This window comes from Phascolarctos cinereus, unplaced genomic scaffold, assembly GCF_003287225.1.
Source record: "Phascolarctos cinereus isolate Bilbo 61053 unplaced genomic scaffold, phaCin_HiC Scaffold_1;HRSCAF=81, whole genome shotgun sequence".
In the NCBI taxonomy this organism is placed as follows: Eukaryota; Metazoa; Chordata; class Mammalia; order Diprotodontia; family Phascolarctidae; genus Phascolarctos; species Phascolarctos cinereus.
The window spans coordinates 135,616,262-135,641,214 of NW_027555514.1; the positions used below are offsets into that span (position 1 = coordinate 135,616,262).

At 36.9% G+C, this 24,953-nt stretch overlaps 1 protein-coding gene across 4 annotated transcripts in view; it reads left to right on the top strand.

Annotated features, from left to right (window-relative positions):
• DOCK4 (dedicator of cytokinesis 4) overlaps nucleotides 1–24,953 on the top strand; it is a 554,933-nt gene that overhangs the window by 432,222 nt on the left and 97,758 nt on the right. For all 4 annotated transcript variants that reach the window (XM_020984638.2, XM_020984640.2, XM_020984641.2 and 1 more), the window contains exon 27: nucleotides 14,501–14,595. In XM_020984638.2, the coding sequence (XP_020840297.1) occupies nucleotides 14,501–14,595 (95 nt within the window). The remainder of the gene's footprint in view (nucleotides 1–14,500; nucleotides 14,596–24,953) is intronic.

Genomic DNA, 24,953 nt, shown 5'->3' on the forward strand with positions numbered 1-24,953 from the left:
TTCTTTCTTAAAAACAAATAGACTGAGGGGAAAGTGAAAAAACATATTCTTAAAGTGATTGAGCAAGAATTAGGAGAGAAGAAGAAAGAGGAGTAGGGTGAGGAAGCTTGCCTAAAGTGAAACTGAGTAGTATATGATAGAAGAAAATGGGAAAATACAACAAATATTGAACAACAACATATAACAACATGTGAGGTCAGTGTGGGGCATTGAAAAGAGCACTGCACTCAGAATTAGAATACATGAGTAGGAGTCTTGGCTCTGTCACTTACTAGCTATGTGACTTTGAACAAATCACTTCACTGAGTCTTGGTTTCCTCATCTATAAAGTGATGAGATGGTACTGGACAATCTTTAGGGTCCCTTTCATGTATAAACCTAGTGATCCTATTATAGGTTCTCCAGGAGGGGGAAAAGTAGATAGGGTTGATGATGATGATAATGATGACGACAATGACACTAATAAAATACATTTATATAGTTATTTAAGGTTTGTGAATCACTTTACATATATTATCTTATTTAACAAGATAAAGAAAAAGATACTTGGTGACTTGGTTCCCCATTTGGTTATTGTACAGCTTTAGTGGAGTTGGATAAATTGGCTGAATGGCCCTGGGATTGGTTAAGGGAACACTAAGGTAATGTGTAGCCCATTGCTGGTAACTTGTGTTTTATTACTTGTGAAATGGCTCTAATCTTTTTTTTTTCACTAAACAAAAATGGTAAATTGAAATCAGTTTTTTGTATGCTTTGAGAATCTAAACTGATTTATTAGCCTAAATATATTTTGAAAGCTAAATAGCTCTAATAAACTCAAATTGAGAATTGCTTTTTGATTATTTGCTTCATGGCATATTTGTGCCACAGTTTCCCCCTCTGCTGTAAATAATTAGAAGTTGATTTTCTGTAAGCTCCTTATCTGCAAAGTTAGACATATCAAATACAAAATTGAATTCTTCCAGTGTATAAGATTTATGGTTTCTGTAAACCACAAATACATCTTTAAAAACATCTTGATATGCCTTATAGGAAAAATGATAATGACTGTGCAAAAAAAACAAAAAACAAAGCAAAAACAAAAAAAACAAAGCAAAAAAACAGGAATTCTTAGATTAAAAACCCTATAATGTTAGCATAATCAAAAATTGGCGTCTTAGCAGAGTAAAGTCAAACCAAGGGCCTTGTAGCTGGAGATTGTTCTTTTTGTATTAGCTCTATCTACTAATGTTAACTTTCTCAGTTTAGAGACTTTTAGCTACCAGTGTGGCTGAAATGGATCTTAAGATAACACAGAGATCAGCAGGTATGATACCATCACTTGAAATTGTAATTAATTCTGGCTTGTATGAACTTGGGTGGTCTTATCCTTTCCCAGCATTCATCAGAGTACTGTAATCTCCTGAGTTTTGTTTCCCAATACTGTAGGACCTCTTCATTTGACTGCTGTCAGGGAAGTCAGATAAGATGCAGGAGACAGACTTTCTTAGTGATAAGTCTCATAGGCCTACTATGTCCCCAGAGAGTACCAGATCTGCAGTTCAACTAAGTCCATAATACAGCAAAGTATTTTGTAATGGGGTTTAACTGTATTAGAGTCCTTACAAAATGCATTTGTTTCAATACTGGTTTTTCTGAGGTTTAGTATTCAAAGCCACAAAAAGCTTTTCTAGTTCAGTAACTATGAAAGCACCTTTGAGATTCTAGGCAAATTGCAGAAGCCATTTCCAATAAGTATTCTGAAGGCCACAAACATCATGTGAGCTGCATGAATCTTCACAAAAGATTCTCAAATAATGTCATAAGTAAGCCATTTGACTGCAGTTCAGAGGAATCAACTGATATTTTTAAAATATGTGGAAATCAACTTTGGTCAACAGTGGGAACAAGGGAAATATGAAGGATGTCAGTAATACTTTAATCTAATAGAATTGTACATCTCTAAGCTGCCTGAGTAGCCCTGTATAACAATTGAGGGCCCGGCAGATAGAAGGGTCCCAGGAGGACTATCTGAAAATATATAGGAACTACTATGCTAGGCCCCTACTTACTCTTTGAAAACCCTGGCAGTTCAGACATTTACAGCACATCATCAGAAGCCTGGGACTATGAAACACTGCATTTAGAGAAGATAACCAGTAGTTATCCACTTACTAAAGATCAGTTCATCTTTTTATTAAACGTTAATCAGCCATAAGGCTGTAGTCTTTCTGAAGTAATGGTAAGAATGGTAAGAAATAGTAAGGATCCACCTTCTCCATTTTTTCAAACACATAATACTAGCAAGTAGTCCCTATATTACATTTTCTTGGGGTCAAAATTTCCAGCAATGCAACAGATTTTGAATGATTTAACAGACTTGTTGATAGGAGCAAGAAGTAATCATAGTTCCTTTTATATTTCCTAGTCTTTCCCAACAAGCAAGCTTGCTATTATATGACTCAGAAAGGGCAGGTATCACACTCCCAAGTCTGGGGTTCATTGGAAGCAATGCTTGGAATCAAAGTGTGTTAACTGTGGCCCTTGATATTCTTATCTTATAGAATTCTAGCTCATTGAATTCTCTCATTTTTTTTAAGGCAATTGGGGTTAAGTGCCTTGCCCAGGGTCACACAGTTAGTAAGTGTCAAGTGTTTGGTCTGAGTCTGGATTTGAACTCAGGTCCTCCTGACTTCAGGGCTGGTGCTCTATCCACTGCACCACCTAGCTGCCCCTGAATTCTCTCATTTCAACTAATTATGCTACTCTGTTGCATGGGGAGGAAAATACTAATCTCTCTCATCTGGCTATAGCTGCTGGTAACTTTCTATCTGTTCATTTGGGGTTTATACTACTCCCATTTATTTCCAAAAAGATTTTAGTTTGGCAAGATAATCACTAATTCAAGGGCATGGGAAATGACTTGTACACATAAATAAAAATACACTAATGCCTACAAAGTATACAAACTCATTGGTCAATGTTCATAGCCATTTAAAAAATACTTTTAAGCTTGGCTGGAATATCTTCAAAACTATTTTACTCTATAGATGTCCGCACCGTGTTACTTGTACATTGTTGACTCTAGTATTTTCTCTGGGCATTTCCATAGCCTGATGCCTGCATCTCTGTTAAATTTAGACAGATAGGAACTATATAAACCCATACCTTCCATGGACACTTTGAAGTTAATTGTTTGTTAACCATGAAAACACATGATAATAAAGATTCACTAAATGTTTACAATGTGCCAGTCAGAGATTCCAGTGGTACATGCATATTTTGATATCATTTCAGAATATATTGCTCATTTGAACACTATATAGAGAAATCTTTAATTTTACCTTTTGGAAATGAAGAAACTGAATTTCATCATGCCCAATTTTACATGACAAGCAAATGAGAAATGCTGAACTAGAAGTCAGTGTTCTGACTGTGTTCTTTCCAACATTCCACCCCAGCCTTTGGCTGTAGTCATATCCAGATTTCATCAAGGCCTTTGACAAGGTTTTCATGAAATCTTTATGGCCAAGGTGAAGAAATGTGGGCTAAATGGTATTACAGTAAGGTGAATTTGTAGCTGGTTGAACAATTATACCTGAATAATCTTTGATTCATGGATTGAGGTCAAAGTGTAGGGGAGTCTCTAAGTCACGTGCCGTAGGGCCCTGTCCTGTTAAACTGTTTTATTAATGATTCAAGACTTAGGAAGCATGCTGATCAAAGTTGTGCATGACATGAAAGCGGAAAGGGAGAGACTATAGATAGCTCATATGCCAAATAACAGAAATGGAGTTCAAAAAGATCTCAACGGGTTGAAATAAAAGACCAAATATAAAAGATGAAACAGTACACGTTACTCTGAGGACTTGCTACTTAGGTTCACCAAATCAATTGCTCAGATGTTGGATGGAAGAGGTGTGGCTTAACAGCTGTTTCTGTGAAAAAGATTTAGGAGTTTTAGTTGACTGCCAGATCAATGAATCAGTAATGTGATATGACTGCCAAAAGAAAAAAAATAGTCAGTCTTAGGCTGCATTAATTAAAATGCATAATGTCCCAAGCAAAGGATACGAAGGAAAAGATATCATGCTATATTCTTCCTTATCAGATCACACTTGGAGAGTTATGTTCAGTTATAGGTACTGTATTTCAAAAGGGATAGGGACAAACTAAATAATGTTCATTAAAGAAGATAACCAATATAGGGCCTCAAAAACATATGTAATAATGATAGCAATTGCTAACATTTATATTGTTGTGAGTAAAATTTTGAGGGACAGAGTTCTGGGTATGATTAATCAATATATTAGGTAGGCTAGCAGTAACCAATAAATTGAGGTCATTGATCTCTCTTGGTGATCCAGAGACAAAAAGTGAGTATCTCAGGCCTTTTTAAAACCCAGTCTGTTTTCCTGATAATCCTGATTGGTGCACATTTATTAGGAGGTAGGCTAAGAGTTCTCAACTCCTCCCCATTGCTTCATCATTGAGGGGAGGAGAGGCAGCTGAGGAAAGTGGCCTGGTCAGGAGACTCAACTGCCTGTAGCAATCTGGGCTTTTGGAAAAACCACTCCAATCAGGATTTCCCTGGCTTAGTTTCCCCTTTGTAGACCAGGTCACCCCCAACTTTGATTAGAAAACAAGGACCCAAGAGTCATCCTTGGTAGTGTAGACAAGCTCTTGCTGGCTTCTAAGCTCATGGGGTAAACAAAGAGGCCCAGCCCAAGCTTTGGATGGAACTTGGAATATGATCACATTCCTTAGCCAGCTTGGTTTGGGAGAAATTTCTCATTTGAGCTAGGCTGAAAGGTAGGGGTTCAGACAGGAAAAGGAATATTACATTTTAATATTAATACAGCATTAAAATTAAGTTTCTTTGTTATACAGTTTTAAGGTTGGCATAATCTATCTCATTTGGGTCTAACCACAACCTTGTAAGGTAGGTGTTCTTTTAAAGATAAGGAAACTGAAGCTGAGAAGTTAAATGACTTATCCAGGTCAAGAAGATAATAAATGTCTCAGGCAGAATTCAAATTCAGGTCTTCCTGACTCCCGAGTTCAATACTTGTTATGCTGTGATACCTAGCTGTCATATGTAGAACAGTCAAAGTAACTAGGGATGTTTCACATGAATAAAGAAAGATTTGGGGGACATAGGTGTGTAAGGAAGGAATGAAGGAATAATAGTTTTCTTCAGATATTTAAGAGATTAGATTTATTCTGTATAGCTTATGACAGAGCATGGATGAGTGTGCAGAAGGAGCTAGCTTTCTGTTTATTGAAAGAGTGAACATTCTACAATTTAGAGATATCTGAAAATGGATTAGTGCTAGACATAGTGATAAACACTTATAATCCCTGCTAAAGTTAAGGTTAGGGCAGGTAGATGGCTCAATGGATAAAACACTAGGCTTGGAATCAGGAAGACTCTATCTTTATGAGTTCAAATCCAGTCTCAGGCACTTACTAGCTATATGATCCTGGGTAAGTCACTTAACCCTGATTGCCTCAGTTTCCTGATCTGTAAAATGAACTGGAGAAGGAAATGGAAAATCACTCCAGTATCTTTGCCAAGAAAACCCCAATTGGGGTCACAAAGAGTTGGACATGAATGAAACAACTGTACAACAACAATAAAAAAATTAAGATTGGTGATTGCTCATACTCAATATTTTTGAGCTGATTGGTGTCTATACAACAGTTTGGCACCAAAATAGTGAGCTCTCAGGAGGAAAGAGCCTAAGGAGGTAAGAGCTGGCCCAGATCAGAAATAGAGCAGGTCAAAACTTCTGTGCTGATCTGATCAGTGGTGGTATCGATCAATCCAGCATTAAACATGTGTTAAGCACATGTTATATGCTAGGCACTGTACTAAAATGCTGGGGATAAAAAGATGCAAAAGATATTTCCTCCCTTCAAGGAGCTCACAATACAATGCGTATCAGTTCATAACTGGCCATTGAATTTCTAGCCTGAGCAAGAGAGACTTAGTCCCCCCCAAAATGGATTGCACTGCTCTCTCTCAGTCTCTCTATCCCCCTCCAAACCTCACGACTGAAAGTGTTCAAGAGGAGCCTAATTATCAAGAATAAGGAGAATTTCTGTAAGCTATAGAACCCTTTAAGATCTTGTTGCTCTGCAAGAGTTTATGGTTTAATAATATTAATATTTAATTAGTTTATTTTGGTACAGAGATAACCTGTTGTAGTGAATAAAAGGCACCAGCCTCAGGGTCAGGGAGATTTGGATTCAAGTCCTACTTTAGATTTCTACTGGCTGTTTGCCCCTGAGCTACTCTGTAAGTTGCCAAGCAGGTACAGATCTGTACTGGGACAAGGATTTTCCTGTCGGCAAGTTCCCTATATTGATTCCATAAACTGGCCCAATAATAAGCACAAATGTTCCTTAGTATATGTTTTATTTTTTGTCACTATTTTTAACTTAATTTAATTTTAAATTTAATTTGACCCAAGTTTTTGATAGGAGTTTTCTGAATCAGAATGAAGTTTGGCAATTGGACCTGATGGTTCTTTAAATGTATTAATGTATTCTTGCTTAAGAAGCATGAAGGACCTAAGGTTGCCGCTTCAGTGCTTCCTGGCTTTTTGATTAATTGTGACATGAAGAGTATGCATTTTTCCCCCCATTCTCAACCAAAGTACATTTGAAAAAAAAAGGCAGCTTTTTGTTGGTATCAGTACAAAGTATAGAGGAGCTCAGACTTGAGTGCCAAGACTTGGAATTGTTTGAAGTTTTTCCCTTCACTGGAATATGACAAATTAAAAAGAAACCTTAAAACTGGAGGCGAAGGAAATCGCTGAATAGTGATTAGGCTTGTTCTGCATCATCCTGTGTTACTTCACTATACACCCACCCTGTTCTGTGGGCTACAGCTTTGCACATATTCCTTATTGTTCAACATATGTGAAGCCAGAAAACTCCTATTCTTTGTGGATTACTATTATTTATATGGGTTTGCTTCAGTGTGGAAATAAAGAGGGCAACTAGGTAGCACAGTGGATAGAGCGCCAGGCTTGGAGTAAGAGGACCTGAGTTCAAATTCAGACTCAGACACTCTCTAGGTGTATGACCCTGGGCAAGTCACTTAACCGTGTTTGCCTCAGTTTCCTTATCTGTAAAAGAGCTGGGGAAGAAGTAGCAAACCACTCCAGTATCTTTGTCAAGAAAACCCCAAATGGGGTCATGGAAAGTTGGACGTGACTAAAATGTCAGCAACAACAGAGAGAGCAGCTAGGTAGTACAGTGGATAGAGCACCAGGCTTGGAATCAATAAGCCTCTTCCTGAGTCCAAATCTGGCTTCAGACACCAACTAGCTGTGTGACCCTGGCCAAATCGCTTAACCCTGTTTGCTTCAGTTCCTCATCTGTGAAATGGGCTAGAGAAGGAAATGGCAAACCACTACAGTACCCTTGTCAAGAAAACCCCATTTGGTATCATGAAGAGTCAGACATGACTGTATGTCTTAGAAACTGAAAGCAAAGGAAGAAACCTTTGACCTTGCAGACAGCTGTCTGCATCAGAAGCTATCCTTTCCTTGTGAACTTGCTTTGATTAGTGTAGGATGTTTCAGGTCCCCCCCACCCCCACTTTCCATAAAAACGAGAGGATGAACCAAAAATTATAATAGTAATAATTTCTAGGACTCTTAAAACATAAGACCTACTTGAAGTTTATGTTTTTTTCATAATGTAGTTGAGGTCTTCAAGTGAAGTTTGTAAAATATAAATATTACTCATGTAATTTACTTCGATTGCATTTAAGTTCAATAATGAAGGTAACACGAACATGAATTCTTTGAAACTAGTCAAGTTGACTGTAATTTGCAACTCAAAGCATAAAAATGTACTTATGCTGTATTTGCCACTATTCTACTTTATCCTTTCATTTTGTCCATTCTAGCTGCCTTATTTCTTCCCATTTTCTTTTCTGATAATCTTCTTACAATTTTTGACTACATATTTTGAAAACAACAAAGTGAATTATAATCATCTTTTCCCATAATAAATTGATTTTTTTTTTAGTTCCTTGCTTTGGTTATATCTTCTTTTAAAGCAAAACTTTAAAAAAATTTTTGAAGAAATGCCTCTTTCATGTGTCCATGTATCCATGACTGATTTCAGAGGGTCCATGAGTTTAGATGGAAAAAAAAGTTTTAAAAATATAACTTACTTTTCACAACCCCTGAAGTGAAATTCAGCATTTCTTTCCATTTATTTTATGTATGAAAATCCATGAGTCTGAGAATGGAGCCATAGGTTTTACCATTGCCTAATGCAGGGGTAGGGAACCTGCAGCCTGGAAGTCTCAAGTTCCCCACCCCTGGCAAAGGTTTCATAACACAGGTTAAGTACCTCTGGTCTAGAAAGAAGGGAGCCCACCTTTGTAATGCTAGTTTATCATATAAAACAGCTCTCTTTGTAGAAGTTTTGTTTCTGTTTGGTGTTATGTTAAATTGTCATATGTTGCCAACTCTTGATATTCCATAAGCAAACTAACTTAATTGCAGTTGATCTGTGGCTGATGTTCATTTCAGGTTTCTTGAGAGCCTCTACTCAGTTTAATCATTTTTTTTAAAGACACCTAAGTTCTTAACTATAGTTACTACTTTGTTGATTTTGCAGCCCCTCTGTGAATTATAAACACAAATTTAAGGAAGATTTTTAAAACACACGCACTTTATCACTTAAATGATTCCATTGTAGAAGATCTGGTTGGGAGTGTTGTCCAACCTCTTTTAATTCTAGTGCCTCCCACCTGTGAATTATTTCCTGTTTATCGTGTTTGCTTTGCATATTTTTTTTTGTCTGTTGTCTCAGCCATTAGATTTTAAGCTCCTGGAGTGCAGGGTTTGTCTTTAGCCCCTTTTTGTATCTCCAGCACTTAGCATAGTGCCTGGCACATAGTAGGTGCTTACTAAATGTTTATTGATTTATTTGGTGTTTATTGAGTGAGCAGTAATACTTTACATCAGTCTTTTCCCAACATGGATTGAGTTACATGGAAAAGGGTTAGGATACTAAAAACAAACACCCTTCCCATTCCATCCTCTACCAATTCATCATAGTGTAATTTCATTTTGAATTCATTTATTTCTTTGAATTCCAAAGTACCTCACATACTCCAAGTATGATAAGAAAAATAAAATACTTCTAAAACCAAAGAGAAGTATTTAAAGGTAGTGTGTTACAGTGGAAAGAACACTGAGACTAAAGTCGGAGGTCCTAGGTTCAAATTCTGTCTCTGACCATTACCTATGTGATCTTATGCCAAACATTTTTCCTCCATAGACCTCCTTTTCCACTTCTGTAAAGGGAGAGAGTTGCACTAGATAGCCTCTGAGGGCCCTTCTAGCACTAGAGCTGTGATCTGTGATTTTCAAATGTTTGACTATGCTTCAGCTCTAGAATTCTTTTACCCTCCATAAATGTGAATAATAGGGCATTTACTATATAGGTTATTTTTTTGTTGTTGAGTCATTTTAATCATGTCCTATTCTTGGTGACCCCATTTGGGGTTTTCTTAGTGAAGATACTAGAGTGTTTTGCCATTTCCTTCTCCAGTTCATTTTACAGATGAGGAAACAGAGGCAAACAAGATTACACAGCTAGTAAGTGTCTGAGGCTGGATTTGAACTCATGAAGATGAGTCTTCCTGATTCCAAGCCCTACCTAGCTTACCTCACATAGGTTAATAGTGAAAGGAAAAATGTGACTTCTGGGTCTTAGAATACAAGACTGAAAGAATCTGTGATGGTTGGGTGGTAATTAGTACTTTGAACACCTTTCCCACAAGCTCATCTGGTATCATGACCCATGCTTCATTTGTAAATGGAATAAGACAGTGGTCTTAAGATAGTAGACATCCATTTGCCCAATGATTGAAGAAATCTTTGTGTTCTTGGTTCATTCTTTAAAAAAGATTGACATTGCAATCACCCCCCTCACTGAAGTTGGTATGATTCAAAGACCTACCCTGTCTGTTTTACTCATGCATAAACTGAAAGGGTTAGATCTCTCAGATCTATAATGTTGCTTTCTGTGAATCATAAATGTGTTTCTTAAGCCCTTTAAGGAATTTCAAAATAATGTCTCTAATAGGCATAAAAACTCCTCAGATAGAAAGTGTTTTTTATATTGAACTGGAAAATGGCTTTCCTGTAACTCCCTACACTCAATCCAAGTTCTACCCTCAGAAATTATATAGTAATAATTTCTGAGGCAAATAATAATTAGCCATTGTCACATTTGATCAGTAGATGAAGGATTAGGGAATCTTCCAAAGGAGCTCCTCATGACTATATCCTTTCCTCTAATTCCTGCCATGATATTATGTGCCATCTTTTATGGGCAACGTAGGCCATACTTGGTTTTCCTGGAAAATCTAGAACTCTAATGAAATAATCTACCAATTTTCTTTTATTCAAGAACTTGTGTTTGAGAGTGAGTATTTAATTCAACCAATCAACAAGCATTTATTTATCACCAATTATGTGCCAAACTCTGGAGATAACAAAGACAGAAACAGAACCAACCATCCCCAACCCTCAAAACATTCACATTTAATTTGGGAGGGGGGAATTCACTTTTAAATATCAGCACATCACCTTGAAGCCAATTTCAAGCTAAGTCCCATTTGAAGATAGTACAGTTAATCCTAATTTACTGTTCTGAAACAAAAAAAAAAGGTCTTGAATTAATTTATGTGATTTACTTGTTAGTTCTGAGAGCAGCTAGTTTCTACTCTGCTCTTTCCTTGTGTTATGAAGAGACTTATTGTTTTTTTTTCCCTTTTAAAAACTTAATGAAACACCTTCACTTCCCTTATTTGAATATGAAAACTTTTACTGCTTTAGAAGGCGATGAGTACTTTCCTAGAATGAAGGTGTTAGAGATTAAAAACCTGATGCTTGGAAAGCACAATTTTCTGAAACAAATTATCTCTCACTTGACTCTATGATTTGACTCTAGCTTAGGAGGGTAGAAAGGGCAGGTTGGTGGTGAAGTAGATAGAGTGCTGGGCCTGGAGTCAGGAAGACTCATCTCCTCGAGTTCAAATCTGGTCCCAGACACACACTAGCTGTGTGACCCTGGGCAAGTCACATAATCCTGTTTGCCTCAGTTTTCTCATTTGTAAGATGAGATGGAAAAGGAAATGGCAAACCACTCCAGTATCTCTGCCAAGAAAACTCCAACTGAGGCCTCAGAGGGTTGGACATGATTGAACAACAAGGAGGAAGTTTAGCTTTATGAGAATTACAAAAAAATGTGATAGGAGACTTTTGTTTGTTAGTTGAAGCAAAGGACATTATTGCCTTCTTGTTACCAATAAAACTTGTAGAGTATATGACCTTTATTTTCTTTCTGTGTTCTTATCATTGTTTGAACAATATTGCTAAAGAAGTATGAGTATTTTTTACTTGAATACTAAAAAAACTATTAGTAAGTTATTATTAGATGAAGGGGAAAAAAGGCTTTTTTTTCTGGAAGAAAACATTTGATACAATAAAAGAAAGTTTTTAGAGACACATTTAGAGACAACTATAGGAAATAGCACCTTGGGTAAGTTCAAATACTTAAACACTTAACACTGCCCCCCACCTTGAAAAAAAATAGATTAACAAAAACCCCTCACCCTCCTTTTAAGCTAGAGATAGAAAATAGGGTCTGTTAGGCAGTAAGCGTTTCTGAAGTGCTTGCTGTGTGTGGGCACTATGCTAAGCACAGGGTATATAAAGGTAGGTAGCTTGTGTGTACGTGTGAGCATGTACGAGTCCCACTTCTGACACACTGGCTGTGTGAACATGAACAAACTACTCATTAAATTCTTGTTCATTAAATGAACAGAGCCTACTCATGGTCATTTTTACAAGCAGGTGGCTTCCTATCTGCAAATAGAGAGATCTCCAAATCTGATGATCTCCATCTGGAGGCCATAACAAATAGAGACATATATGAATAGATGAAAAAACCGTAAAACAAAAACATGGTCAAAATATTTATTGATTTGATTAAAAAGCTGCTAGAGTATATGTGGAAAATGCATATCATAAGCAAGAAGAATATTTTTACATTTTTCTCATTCTGTCTTCTATTGATTTGAGTGACAATGTTAATGTTGTTTACATTTGTTACTGTGTATTTTATTAAACAAAATTCTAGCATTTTTGTTTACAATATTTCACTGCTACATTTCAAACACATCAGAGAAATGGAAGCATACTTTCCTGAGACCCGTAGTATAAGGAACCTTTATTTTTTTTTAATTTGGAATTTGCTTGTTAGTGATTCTATAATACAACTAAATTGAGCCAAATGGAGACAGAGAAAGACACACACACACACACACACACACACACACACACACACAGAGAAAGAGAGAGAGAGAGAGAGAGAGAGAGAAAGAGACAGAGAGAGAAGAACCTATTTCTTTTTCATTTTTTCAAGGGGTAATTTATCTTTTTGATTCCCTTCCAGAAAAAGGAAAAGGTGTAATATTGCAGCAGAATTTTGATGCCCCATTAGATATCTGTTTTGGAAAAGGCATCTTCTAGAATAACAACAGGTCCTTTGTCAGGTTATTCGGCTTGGTCAATTCAAAAGGAGCTTTTTTGCAAACATGTGCACCCCTCTGACATGTCCTCTTTGAAGAGTGCCTTTAAACCTCAGGGTTATTTCCTGTCCTTCTTTTAAGTCTGATTTTTTGAAAAATGCCATATAGGATGGACAAAAGTTGTGACAAGTCCTTTTCATCTTAGGGGAAACTGGTATTCCTTTGTATTCCAGAGTGCTTAGCTCAGGAACTGATACTGAGTAGGTGTTTAATAAATACTTATTGACTGATTGATGTGAAGACCCATTCATAGACAACTTGTTAGAGTTGGAACCTTAATGGTATGTTAGTCATACCCTCTCATTCTATGGATGATGTAACTGAGGCCCAGAGTGGTGTGAATTATAATAATAACTACCATTCACATAATGCTTTTAGGTTTACAGAGCACTTTTCATGTGGTATCTCATCTGATCCTCACTACAGCTCTATGAAGTAGATGCTGTTATTTTCCCCACTTTACAGAGGTGAATCTGAGAGTTAGAGAAATCAAGTGACTTGCCCAGAGTCACATAGCTAGTATCTGAGGTAGGATTTGAACTCATGTTTTCCTGACCGAACTCCAAATTCTATCCAGTGGGCCACTTAGGTCTCTGATTACTAAGTCTAGTACCCTCTATATTCAGTCTTATGAAGATCAATCAGTCCGTGAACATTTCTTAAGCACCTGCAATGTTCTATAGGCACCTGCTAAGAATTGAGAATAAGGTAAAAGCATGGTCCATGCCCTCAAGGAGCTCATGTTTAAACAGAGGAGGTACCATGTAAATAACTATGAAAGTGGAGTTTTATTTTAGATGTCTTGTTTAGATTTAAACATAAATTTCTAAAATTGACAGAGAAAAAATAGTTATGATCCTGAAATCATGAAAAATTCTCCTAGTTTGAAAAGTCTTGGTACTGTGAAGAAGGAGATTGTCAGTCAGTAAACATTGATTAAGCACCTACTGTGTGCCAGCCACTGTGCTAAGTGCTGGGAATACAAAAAGAAGCAAAAAGCAGTTTCTACCCTCAAGGAGCACACAATCTAATGGAAATAGCTAGCATTTACATAGTGGCTACTGTGAGCCAGGCACTGTGCTAAGCACTTCAGAAATTTTATTTCATTTTACAGCCCTGAGAGGTGGGGTTGTAAGAGGTTGCTTTACAACCATGAGAGGTAGGTACTATTATCATCCCCTTTTTACATCAGAGGAAACTGAGGCAAACGATTACATGACTTGCCCAGGATCACACAGCTAGTGTCTGAGGCTATATTTGAACTCAGGTCTTTCTCACTCCAAGCCCAGCACTCTCTCCACTGAGCCATCTAAGCCTCTTGATGTGGTTGGCCGTAGTCTTCTGCATGCTACTGGAAGCTTTCCACTCATTTTCTTGTACCTAAATATATGGCAGCTAGGCGCCATAGTGCATAGAATGCTGGGCCTAGAGTCAGGGAGAACTGAATTCAAATCCAGCTTCTGACACTTCCTAGCTATGATCCCGGGTAAGTCACTTAACCCTGTTTCCTCATCTGTAAAATGAACTGGAGAAGGAAATGGCAAACCATTTCAGTGTCTTTGCCAAGAAAACCCCATAAGAGGTCACAATGAGTCAGATACAACTGAACCACAATAACAAAAACATTGAAAGCATGAGGAGTGTGATTTGGAGTATTAAAGGACAAGAAGATGCTCTGAAAAGAATTCGTTTTTGTGGTTATTTGCTGCAATATGTGACTCCACTTTTCTGTAGTTGTTTTGTTTAAAAAAAAATGCAATTAGCTCCAGCAATTTTTGACATTGTTTCTTTTCTCTTTCTGGGTTTTTTTTTCTTTTTACACTTGGATGTGTTAGCAATTACAGTAAAATCAGAAAAAATATTCTTTTTTTCTCTATTCTCTCCCAGGATTTCCTGCTGCAGATTTTTACTGTGTTTCGAATACTGATACGGCCTGAGATGTTTCCAAAAGACTGGACTGTCATGCGCTTGGTTGCTAACAAGTAAGACACTTATATGCGGCTTATAAATACAGTTTTCTGTTTAGGGAGAGAAGAGTATATGAAAGGATCTTCTAAAACTCTCAAATTACTGTTGACTATCTTCCCATTTCCCCATATTAATTGATCTGCTAAAGTAAACATGACATTTTGGGAAGGCATCATGGTATATGGGGAAAAATGAGCATATGCATAGGGTGAGAACTGGTTTCAATATACACTTGCCTAAGTGGTCTATGTATATATTTCCAAATCCTCAGATAAAAGAGTGATAAAAGCTTTGAGACTATAAAGATTTTTATTAGACTTGCCCAACATGGTTCCAACTGCAGCATACATTTATAGAAGCAGACGTGTTAAAACTTTGCAAAGTAGCAAATCATATAATATGGCATAATGTATTTTAAATAACTGCAGGAGCAGTGTTGACAGTTCCAGCTTTTCTGTTTTTGCAGACAAATCAGGAGTGTTGCTGCAGCCCTCTTTAGGGCTTGGAATATTTAGTGTGATATCGTGAGAAGAATGAAATTAAATTTCAGTTCAGCCAAAATCCAGGGCCCTGCATTTTTAGGTAGTACTTAGCACAGTGCTGGCATATACTAGGTGCTTAATAAATGTTTATTGATTAGTTGACTCTAGTACATTTGTTCTGATGTTTGGTTTTGTTTACATTATTCCTAAATATGAGGACTGGTCAATTACAGTGCATGATCCACAGACCTAGATGGGAAAATCAATAATAGGGAAAAAGGACACTGCTTCTTTGCCTTCTTTAGCATAAAAAATAATAATAATAATAAATTTTTTTAGCTACTTTGGTAACCAGTACTTGTTTTTTTTTCTTTCAAAGGCTAGTGAGTTATTTGCTTTAGCTGTGAATGCAATTCAATTCAACAGACATTTATTAAATGCTTATCATTTATAAAGCACTGTTAGAAATAGGAAGACAAAAACCAAGGAATCAGCCCCTGCCCTCAGGGAGTTTACAGTACACCAAAAATCAGATAGCTAGCTAAACTAAGGAGTTACAGAGTCTTTGAGACTCAGCCTTTAAGTAAACATATAGTTTTCAGGTTTGTTGATTTGTTTTTAATCTAGGACTAGCATTAATATTGCCAGATCTGACCTTTGCTCAGTATGTCATGTTTATAGTTTTATTTTTAATTTCTCTTATATCTTGTAGTTTTCCCCAATATTAAAGTTTTTTCATGTTTAGATATTTTTCTTCAAATGAGAAGAAAATTAGATGACAGTTCTTTAAATAGCCGTGTAAAACATGATGGCTCACAAAATATAATAGCTGATATTTAATCAGAAATGCACCCTCAATCCCTATCATTACGGGGCAGCAAGTTGGCCCAGGGGATAGAGTATGAGCCCTGAAGTCAGGAAGACCTGAGTTCAAATCCAGCCTCAGACATTTACTGGCTCTCTGACCTTGGGCAAGCTACCTAACCCTGTTTTTCTCAGTTTCCTCATCTGTAAAATGAGCTGGAGAAGAAAATGGCAAACCACTCTAGTAACTCTGCCAAGAAAACCCCAAATGGGGTCACAAAGAGTCAGACATGACCAAAATGACTGAACAAAAATCCCATCATTATTTTATTGTTTAAGAAATATTATTGCAGGGGCAGCTAGGTAGTGCAGTGGACAGGGAACTGGCCCTGGAGTTCAAATGAGGACCTGAGATCAAATCTGGCCTGAGATACTTGACACTTACTAGCTGTGTTACCCTGGGCAAATCACTTAACTCCATTGCCTAGCCACTGGCCCCCGAACCTCCTCTGCCCAAAAAAAAAAGAAATATATAATGGTGCTGATGAGGATCTGGTCCTGCAGGCCCAGCCTACCACTCTAAGAGGCATTAGGTCTCACTTGCAAACTGCTTCATTCTATAAGGTGATCAATGCCATGATTCCAGCAAAATAACTTGTTCTTCTGACCTAAAAACTACTTTTGCTCCGTCCCTTCTACAAGACATTATATTTACTTTTCTTCTCCTTATCTAGCTCTCCATTTTAAGGAGATTTTCCTTTGCTGAATTTATCCAGCACAGATATTGGGAGACAGGGAGGGAAATGGGAGAGACCTGTGTTAAAAAGGATGTTTGAAAGGGGCAGGTAGGTGGCACAGTGAATAGAGCACTGGCCCTGGATTCAGGAGGATCTGAGTTCAAATCTGACCCCAGACACATAACACTCACTAGCTGTGTGACCCTGGGCAAGTCACTTAAACCCATTGCCTAAACAAACAAAAAAAAGGATCTTTGAGACTGATATCTACTCTGGTTGTGCCAGCAAGATTACTAATCTTTTCTTTTAAGGTATACAGGCAGTGTAAGCCAGTCTTTCACTACTACCAACTCCATTAAGGACCTAATTGTAAGCTCCTTAAGGGGAGGGACTCTCTTTTGTGTCAAACACAAATATTATCGAATTTGATCCTCACAGCAATCTTTTGAAGTAGGTGCTATTGTTATCCCCATTTTAGAGTTGAGGAAACTGAGGCAGGTGACTTTCCTAGGGTCATAGAGCTAGTAAATGTCTGAGGCTGGGCTTTTGTGTTCCAAGATCTTTGAGTCTTGACTGTCAGCATCGTTACAGTCCTATTATCCCATAGGAACCTATATTTTCTTTGTCCTTTGCAATTCCTTTTATGCCTAAGCCCTTCCCCTTTCTCCAAATATGTTACTGTTAGATAATGAACATCTTGTACATGTTATCCAAATGTCATATTATCAATGTATTTGTTTATGCTTCTTTGCACTTGAATATCTGGAAACATCTAGATGATTAGCTAATTTTGTTGATGTTATTGTTTTCATGTGGCTATTTACTATATCCATTCTTATGAAAACCTTAAAAAAAAAAAGACTGTTCCAATGCATACTATCTTTGAGACCCCAGGCAAGTCATTTTATCCCTCACTGTCCCCAGGAAATTTTCTAAAGCGTTCTATCCACTGAAGAGGCCAGGCTCTAGGCCAACAAAGAAAGGCAAAAATCATCTCTATTATCAAAGAGTTTACAGATCCAAGTTTGTATGGTATTTGGATGCACAGTGCTTAGCAGAATGTCTTATAGCAGGGCTGCATTAAAGTTTCTTGAAATGAATGGGATGTAGATGGAATGTAAACTGAGGGTTGTTAATAAATGTAATGGCGAAAGAGAAATCAGCAGCCCAAACTGGTATAGGAGGAATATAATGGAAATTAAAATGAAGCACCAAAAATACAAAACATTTTAAAGTAACTCTCTCCCCACCCCTCACCCATGTGTATGCTGGGGTATTAAAATAAATCTTATCATGTTTTTGGGGTAGGGGGCAGGAATAAAAAGCTTATGAGCATACAGTTATCACTGAAGAAAATGAAAACACTTTTGCCTGAACAGAACTGGCTTGAAAGCTTTCCTTCTTGGTTCATTGCTGTTTTATTCCTGGAGATCACTGGGGTTATTTTAGAATACTTTATGAAATCAATGATTTAGTAGAGTTACAAGGAAACTTAGAGATCAGTCACCTTTACATCTGGCTCAGTGTTTGCCCATTCTAACCACTGTATTTAGGTATATTTGGGTTTACTTTGGGCCTTTTGTGGGTTCAATCTCAGTAACCTAGAAGTTTTGGCTCGTGGTAATCACAAACCAATGAAAATTCTAATTTAAAGCCAAATGGCCCTATGAATACATACTTCTGATTCTAACACTATGTGAATCTATGTCTAACCAGACAGATAAGGAAATTCAAACCCAAACAGATTATATCACTGTTGAATTATAGGCAGCTAGCTGACACCAGGCCTAAAGCACTGAATTTGGAGTTCGGAAGATCTGAATTCAAATCTTGCCTCAGACAGTTACTAGCTGTTGACCCTAAACAAGTCAGTAAACCTTAGTTTCCTCATCTGTGAAGTGGAGATAATAACAGCACCCAGGTTGTTGTTGTGAAGTTCCAATGAGATATAACATATATAAAGTGTTTAGCAAACCTCAAAGCATTACATACATGCTAATTGTTGTTATGATTATTATTATTTTTGTGACTTTCTCAGGATTACGCAAGTAATAAGAAACTTTAAGCCCAGGTCTCATGACTTCCAAGTGTAGTATTCTCTCCAACATACTGTGTTAAATTGAATGTGTCAGATTTACATGGATAATACAGGTCATTATTTCGCCATGTGGATTTAGACACCAGTGTCCAAATGGAGGATTCATCACAGCATCACACCTAGTATTTTGCCATTCCTGCCCAAGGGATCTGGGTTCTTTTCTACTTCAAAGATCATGCCCTTGTTAATGTTTTCCCTTTATATTCCCTATTATCTCATCGGCGAATTCGACTTGCTAATTAAAGTAAAAAAACTATTTTACATTGTGAAAGAATCATAAGGGTACACAGCATTGTCAAGTTTATCATTCCATTTGGTCAATTTCTAATTCTTTGCCACTACAAAAAGAGCTGCTATAGATATTTTTGTACAAATAAGTCCATTCCCCCCCCCTTTTTTAAATTTCTTTGGGATACAGACCTAGTAGTGTCATTGTTGGGTCAAAGGGTGTGCATGGCTTGGTAGCCCTTTGGGCATAGTTCCAAATTGCTCTCCAGAATGTTTGGTTCAGTTCACAACTCTGCCAACAGTGTATTATTGTCCCAATTTTCCCATATCACTTCCAGCATTTGTTATTTTCCTTTTCTATCCTATTAGCCAATCTGATAAGTGTGAGTTAGTACCTCAGAGTTGTTTAAATTTAATTTCTCTAATCAGTACTGATTTAGAGCATTTTTTTGTATAACTATAGATAGCTTTGATTTCTTCTGAAAACTGTCTGTTCATATTCTTTGACCATTTATCAACTGGGGAATGAGTTGTATTCTTATATATTGGACTCAGTTCTCTATGCATTTGAGAAATGAGGCCTTTATCAGAGACACTTACTACAGATTTTTTTCTGAACTGTTTTCCTTCTAATCTTGGCTGCATTGGTTTTGATTGTGCAAAAAACTTTTTAATGAACTATAATCAAATTTATCCATTTTACATCTTGTAATGTTATTCTTGTTCAGTCATGAATTCTACCCTTATCCATAGACCTGACAGGTAAACTACTCCACACTCCCCTAATTTACCATTCATATTCCCCTTTATGTTTAAAACATGTAGCCACTTTGACCTTATGTTGGTCTATGGTGTGAGATGTTGGTCTATATTTAGTTTCTGCCAAACTCTTTTCCATTTTCTCAGGAATTTTTGTCAAATAGTGAGTTCTTATCCCAAAAGCTTGGGTTTTTGGATTATCAAACACTAGATTACTATGGTTATTTACTACTGTGTATTGTGTACCTAATCCATTAAACTGATCACCATTCTTATTTCTTAGCCAGTGCTGGATTGTTCTGATGGTTACCACTTTATAATGCAATTAGAGATCTGGTATAGCTGGACCACCTGACTTTACTTTTTTTTTTTTCATTAATTGCCTTGATATTCCTGACCTTTGGTTCTTCAGATTGTTATTATTTTTTCTAGCTCTCAAAATAATTTTTTTTTGTAGTTTGGTATGACACTGAATAAGTAAATTAATTTAGGTAGAATTGTCATTTTTATTATATTGGCTTGGCCTACCCATGAGCAATTATATTTTTCACATTGTTTAGGTCTGACTTTATTCATGTGAAAAGTGTTTTGTAATTGTGTTCTTATAGTTCCTTGATTTGTCTTAGCAGGTAGATTCCCAAGTATTTTATATTATCTACTATTATTTTAAATGGAATATCACTTTCCTTCTCTTGCTGCTGGATGTTGTTGGTGATATATAGAAATGCTGATGATTTATGTGGGTTTATTTTATATCTTGCAACTTTGCTAACATTGATCATTTCAAGTAGTTTTTTAGTTGTTTCTCTAGGTATGCCATGGTATCATGTGCAGAGAGCAATAGTTTTGTTTCCTTGTTGCCTATTTTAATTCTTTCAGTTTATTTTTCTTCCTTTATACCTAGCATGTCTAGTATGATATTGAATAATACTGATGATAATGAGCATCCTTGCTTCACCCCTGATCTTATTGGGAATGCTTCTAGCTTATTGGGGTGGTATTTTTAATGCTATAGTTCATAAGCCTTATGATTGTGAGTTGATATCACTTAGGTTTAATTAGTTTCTAGTCAGGAGTATTAATAAGGTGTTATGATAAGGCATTTTATATGAATGATCCCCCAAAAGTCTGTAATGTACTCTTCCACCAGTGAACTCAGGCTTCAAAGGCACATGGGCAAAGGGCTAACTCACAGCTCCCAGTTGCCAGAATTCTTTTCTCTGTAACGGGGTATTCATTATATTTCCCTTAGGCATGGTATATAGCTTTTCTGCTGGGCTTCTTGCAGAATGTAAAAGCTGTCTTCCCCAATTGTGTCTAAGTATGTTCTTGACCCCCAAATGCAGACCTTGAGTAAGCTATTCCAGGGATTCTGCTAGGCCTAGAAGTTGAAAAAAAATTCCTGTGTCCTTCGAAGTTCACAAGGCCTTCCTGCAGTCAAAGTGCAAAGAGGTAGATACCAAAACTATGGCTGGGGCCTTGCTGTTCTCTCATCCGCAACGCCAAGTTCCTTGTCCTGGGCTTTCCTGAAGGGCTTCCACCACTAAACTGTCAGATGCTTATAGCCTGTATTCCCGACTAGCTCACTGGGGCCTGGATGGCCTGGCCAAGCTCTTTAACCAATCAGAACATTCTCTGGTTAATTGCTCTGATCAATTTAATCAGGATGATCAGATTGTTGGCTACTTTGGGAGGGAGTAGGGGGTGGGGCAGAGGGTGGGGCATGGAGGGATTTGATTGACTAATTTAATAGACCTCAACCCTTAACACTTTATATCCACAGTGGCTAAAACACTGGCTTGAGCATAGTAGGTGCTTAATAAGTGTTGAATTGTGGTATTTGGAGGGTTTCTTTTTTTTTTTCCCACAGTAAAAAGGTTAGGGTATAAGTTTCAGACAATGAAGTATTAGGAGATAAAGATTTTAAGAGAAGATAAGAGCACTTGGTGGGTTCAAATGGCGATTCCAAGCCACTGAAATGAAATGTTTTATTTCGTGGAATTTCTCCTCTGTGTGTGTGTGTGCGTGGGCGCACATGCGTGTGTATTGAGTTGTGCTGTATCCAAGACTTTCAGTAACCAGAGAGTAGAGTGACTTTTGTGTCTGAATTTACTCTGTAGAAATAAACAAATTAAATTGTGATAGAGTACAAATCTCTCATTGACTGCATGTCAAACAGACAAGGTTCCAATAATTTCCATCTTTAAGAACGATGAATAAATGAGAAAAAGACTGAGAAATAGAGAAGCCAATGAAAAGCACTTTTGAAGCCAAATCATTCCATTCTGGCTGTCCTGGGTGTAATAGATTAGAAGCAAACAACAAAAAGCCCTTCAAGCTATCTATTTTATAGGAAGGGATTAGTGATAAATACAGGCTTCACCTGACATCATGCCTGGTGTGTTATATGACTTTCCCTAGCCCCTAAAACATTTGTCTTTACTAGATAACCAGGAAGCATTGGTCACATTGGGCTGTGGACTTAATGTGATCTATCACTGCAGATAGTATCTAAAAGCTGAATAATTTGGTGAAACAACAGAAGGAATATCACCTTTTGTTCCCTATTACAGATTGTAAAGGCAGTGAGTAGTCAGTAAGTCATAGTGGGAAAGGCCCTGGATTTATAATAAGAGGGACTTAATTCAAGCCTTAGATTTGTCATTAACTACCTTGTGTGACTTCCTTAATACCACAATAGCTTTAAGATGAGAAAGTGTTAAGGCTGAGCAATTCCACAGGGAAGTGCTGACATTGTTCTGTTGGAATAGCACTAAGCAGGCCCAAGGGTCCACCAGAGTCCACAGGCCTGCTATTGTCATCCAGCCAGAGTAGTTTGATACCAAAGAACCTATGTCATTTTCACCTTGGAGAACCATCCAAGGGACAGCAAGGTGGCACAGTGGACAGAGCCCTGGAATCAGGAGGACCTGAGTTCAAATGTGGATTCAGACACATAACACTCACTAGCTGTGTGACTGTGGGCAAGTCACTTAACCCCCAATTGCCTCAGAGAGAGAGAGAGAGAGAGAGAGAGAGAGAGAGAGAGAGAGAGAGAGAACCAACAAGAAGCTGTTGGTTATATTAATCCTTTCTTCAGAATAATCATCCTCTTATGAAGCACTTAGTTCACTGGCTTTTTTCCAGGACATTAGTGTGAATCCCAGGCCAGTTGTGTTTCATTAACATTCGAGGAAGGTAGTTCGTTGTTGAGAACAAACTGAGAATTAGCTTTATAACAGAAAGCAAGGTTTGTACCGAAAGTTCAGAGATGGTATGAAAATGCCTTCATTCTCCCATCAACTAGAAGACCTGGAAAAATTGTTTGTGATAACTAATTTAAAGTATCAGAACGTCTATGAATTTTCTATTATATCTCCAGCTTAGAAACGTGAGAGTCTTTTACCAGATATTGTTAGAAGCTTTTTGTCTTTATTAATAGAGACTATGTTTTAAATTAAGTTTTTGTCCATTGCAGATGAAATACTGTGTCTGAATGCCCTAAAAGCATCCACTTATATAAAATTTGGGACCACTGTATTTCATTAGTCATTAACACTTGCCAGCATCTGCAGAATACTGTAGTTTATAGTATATAGGAATGGTGATAGGGACTAGACCTGCAATTTTATTGCTATAGGAAACTCCCAGGTGAGGAAGCTCCCTCAATACAAAAATATTGACATTTTAAAATTTTAAATAATTAATATTTCAAGTGTTTTCTTTTGTAAGTTTGTAGCACTTATACTTCTAAAGTGATTAAAGCTTAAAATTGCACTAATATGTTTAGGATACCCTGTATATACACATGTATATAATTACGTATGTGTATGTATATGTGTATATATGTGCATATATATATATATGTATGTATACACATGCTTATATAACACTTGTGACTGGGCTATTATCATTTAACAACTATTTGACCACTTGGGAAAATCTCAAATAAATATTTGAGATTCTCTGAAGACTTTTTTTCAATAATAGGGAAGTGGAAAGAAAGGGAATATGTGAGGGAGTCTTACAAGTGCCCTTTGTTCCTAAATTTGTAAGTATGAACTTTAAAGGAAACCCAAACATTAAGAATCCATTTTCCTAAACTATAGAAATAAATAATGAGGCCAGAAGGTAGTGGTATAAGAAAAAAAATGTTTGTAGATAATAAGAGTAACTGTAGATAAATAGAAAAGGTCATTCCTGACTTGCTTTTAGTAAATAATTGTAATAAGCCAGGAATGAAAGTTGAGGTGGGATAAGATCACAGAGCTTAAAAAAAAAAGAAACTTCACGTTCATGTAGCTAAAGGTCATTTGGAAACTTAGTAGATAAAGAAGGGGTTACTTCTCTTTTTAGGTCTGTTGCTTTTTAATAATACGTGTTAAGTGCTTGGTAAATCTTAAAAGACAATATAAAAGTAAGTGATTACTACTGCTACTACTCCTACTACTACCATTGTTTCTAACTGCTACTGCTACTACTACCACTACTGTTCTCCATTTTCCTTTCCTCTATCATGAAAGATTCTTATAGTAGAAAAGTATATCATTTAACTCTCTGCTTATAACTTCACACATAACTGCCCTTGCCCTATTCAAATGGACATTACTCAACTGCATTACTATGTCCCTTCATCAGAAAACTGAACAACTCTTTTAATGTAGAGATGAAGAAAATTCTGTAATATATTGGTTATATTTGTTTTCTTCTACTTGTTTGAGTCTTTTCTCTTTTCTAAGAGCAAGATTGTATGTGCATTCAGAATCACTTAAATACTTAAAAATGACTCATACCTGTACATCTTCATTGTGTTGTTGCAACAATTTCTCTAGAGAACAGTTCCCAACCTCTTATTTTTAACTCACTTATCTACTCTTCTTCGTTATCCTAATTACTGAGAAATACAACCATGTCTTCCATTCGATTTTGAAACAACTTAGCTGGCCCAGGCAATTAAAAATTAATATACAACTCAGAATTTTAGTTTAGTTTTCAACTTAATTGATTGCTCCTATGACTGACAAACAACTGAACAACAACAAAAATTTCTTCTGCTTTCCTTTTGTTTGTCCAATGGATGCTTTATGCATATGCAAGCCTGCTCTGAAACTCCAGAATGTTCTCTTCTGGCTGCCGCTTACCTGTCCACATTGTACCTATTCATGAAAGTCTTTTTTAGGTTTTGCCTCTTCTGTGAAACCTCCCCTCTCACTCCAAACCATATTTTTATGTCTTTCTTTTAAACTCTGATAGCACTTTTGTTC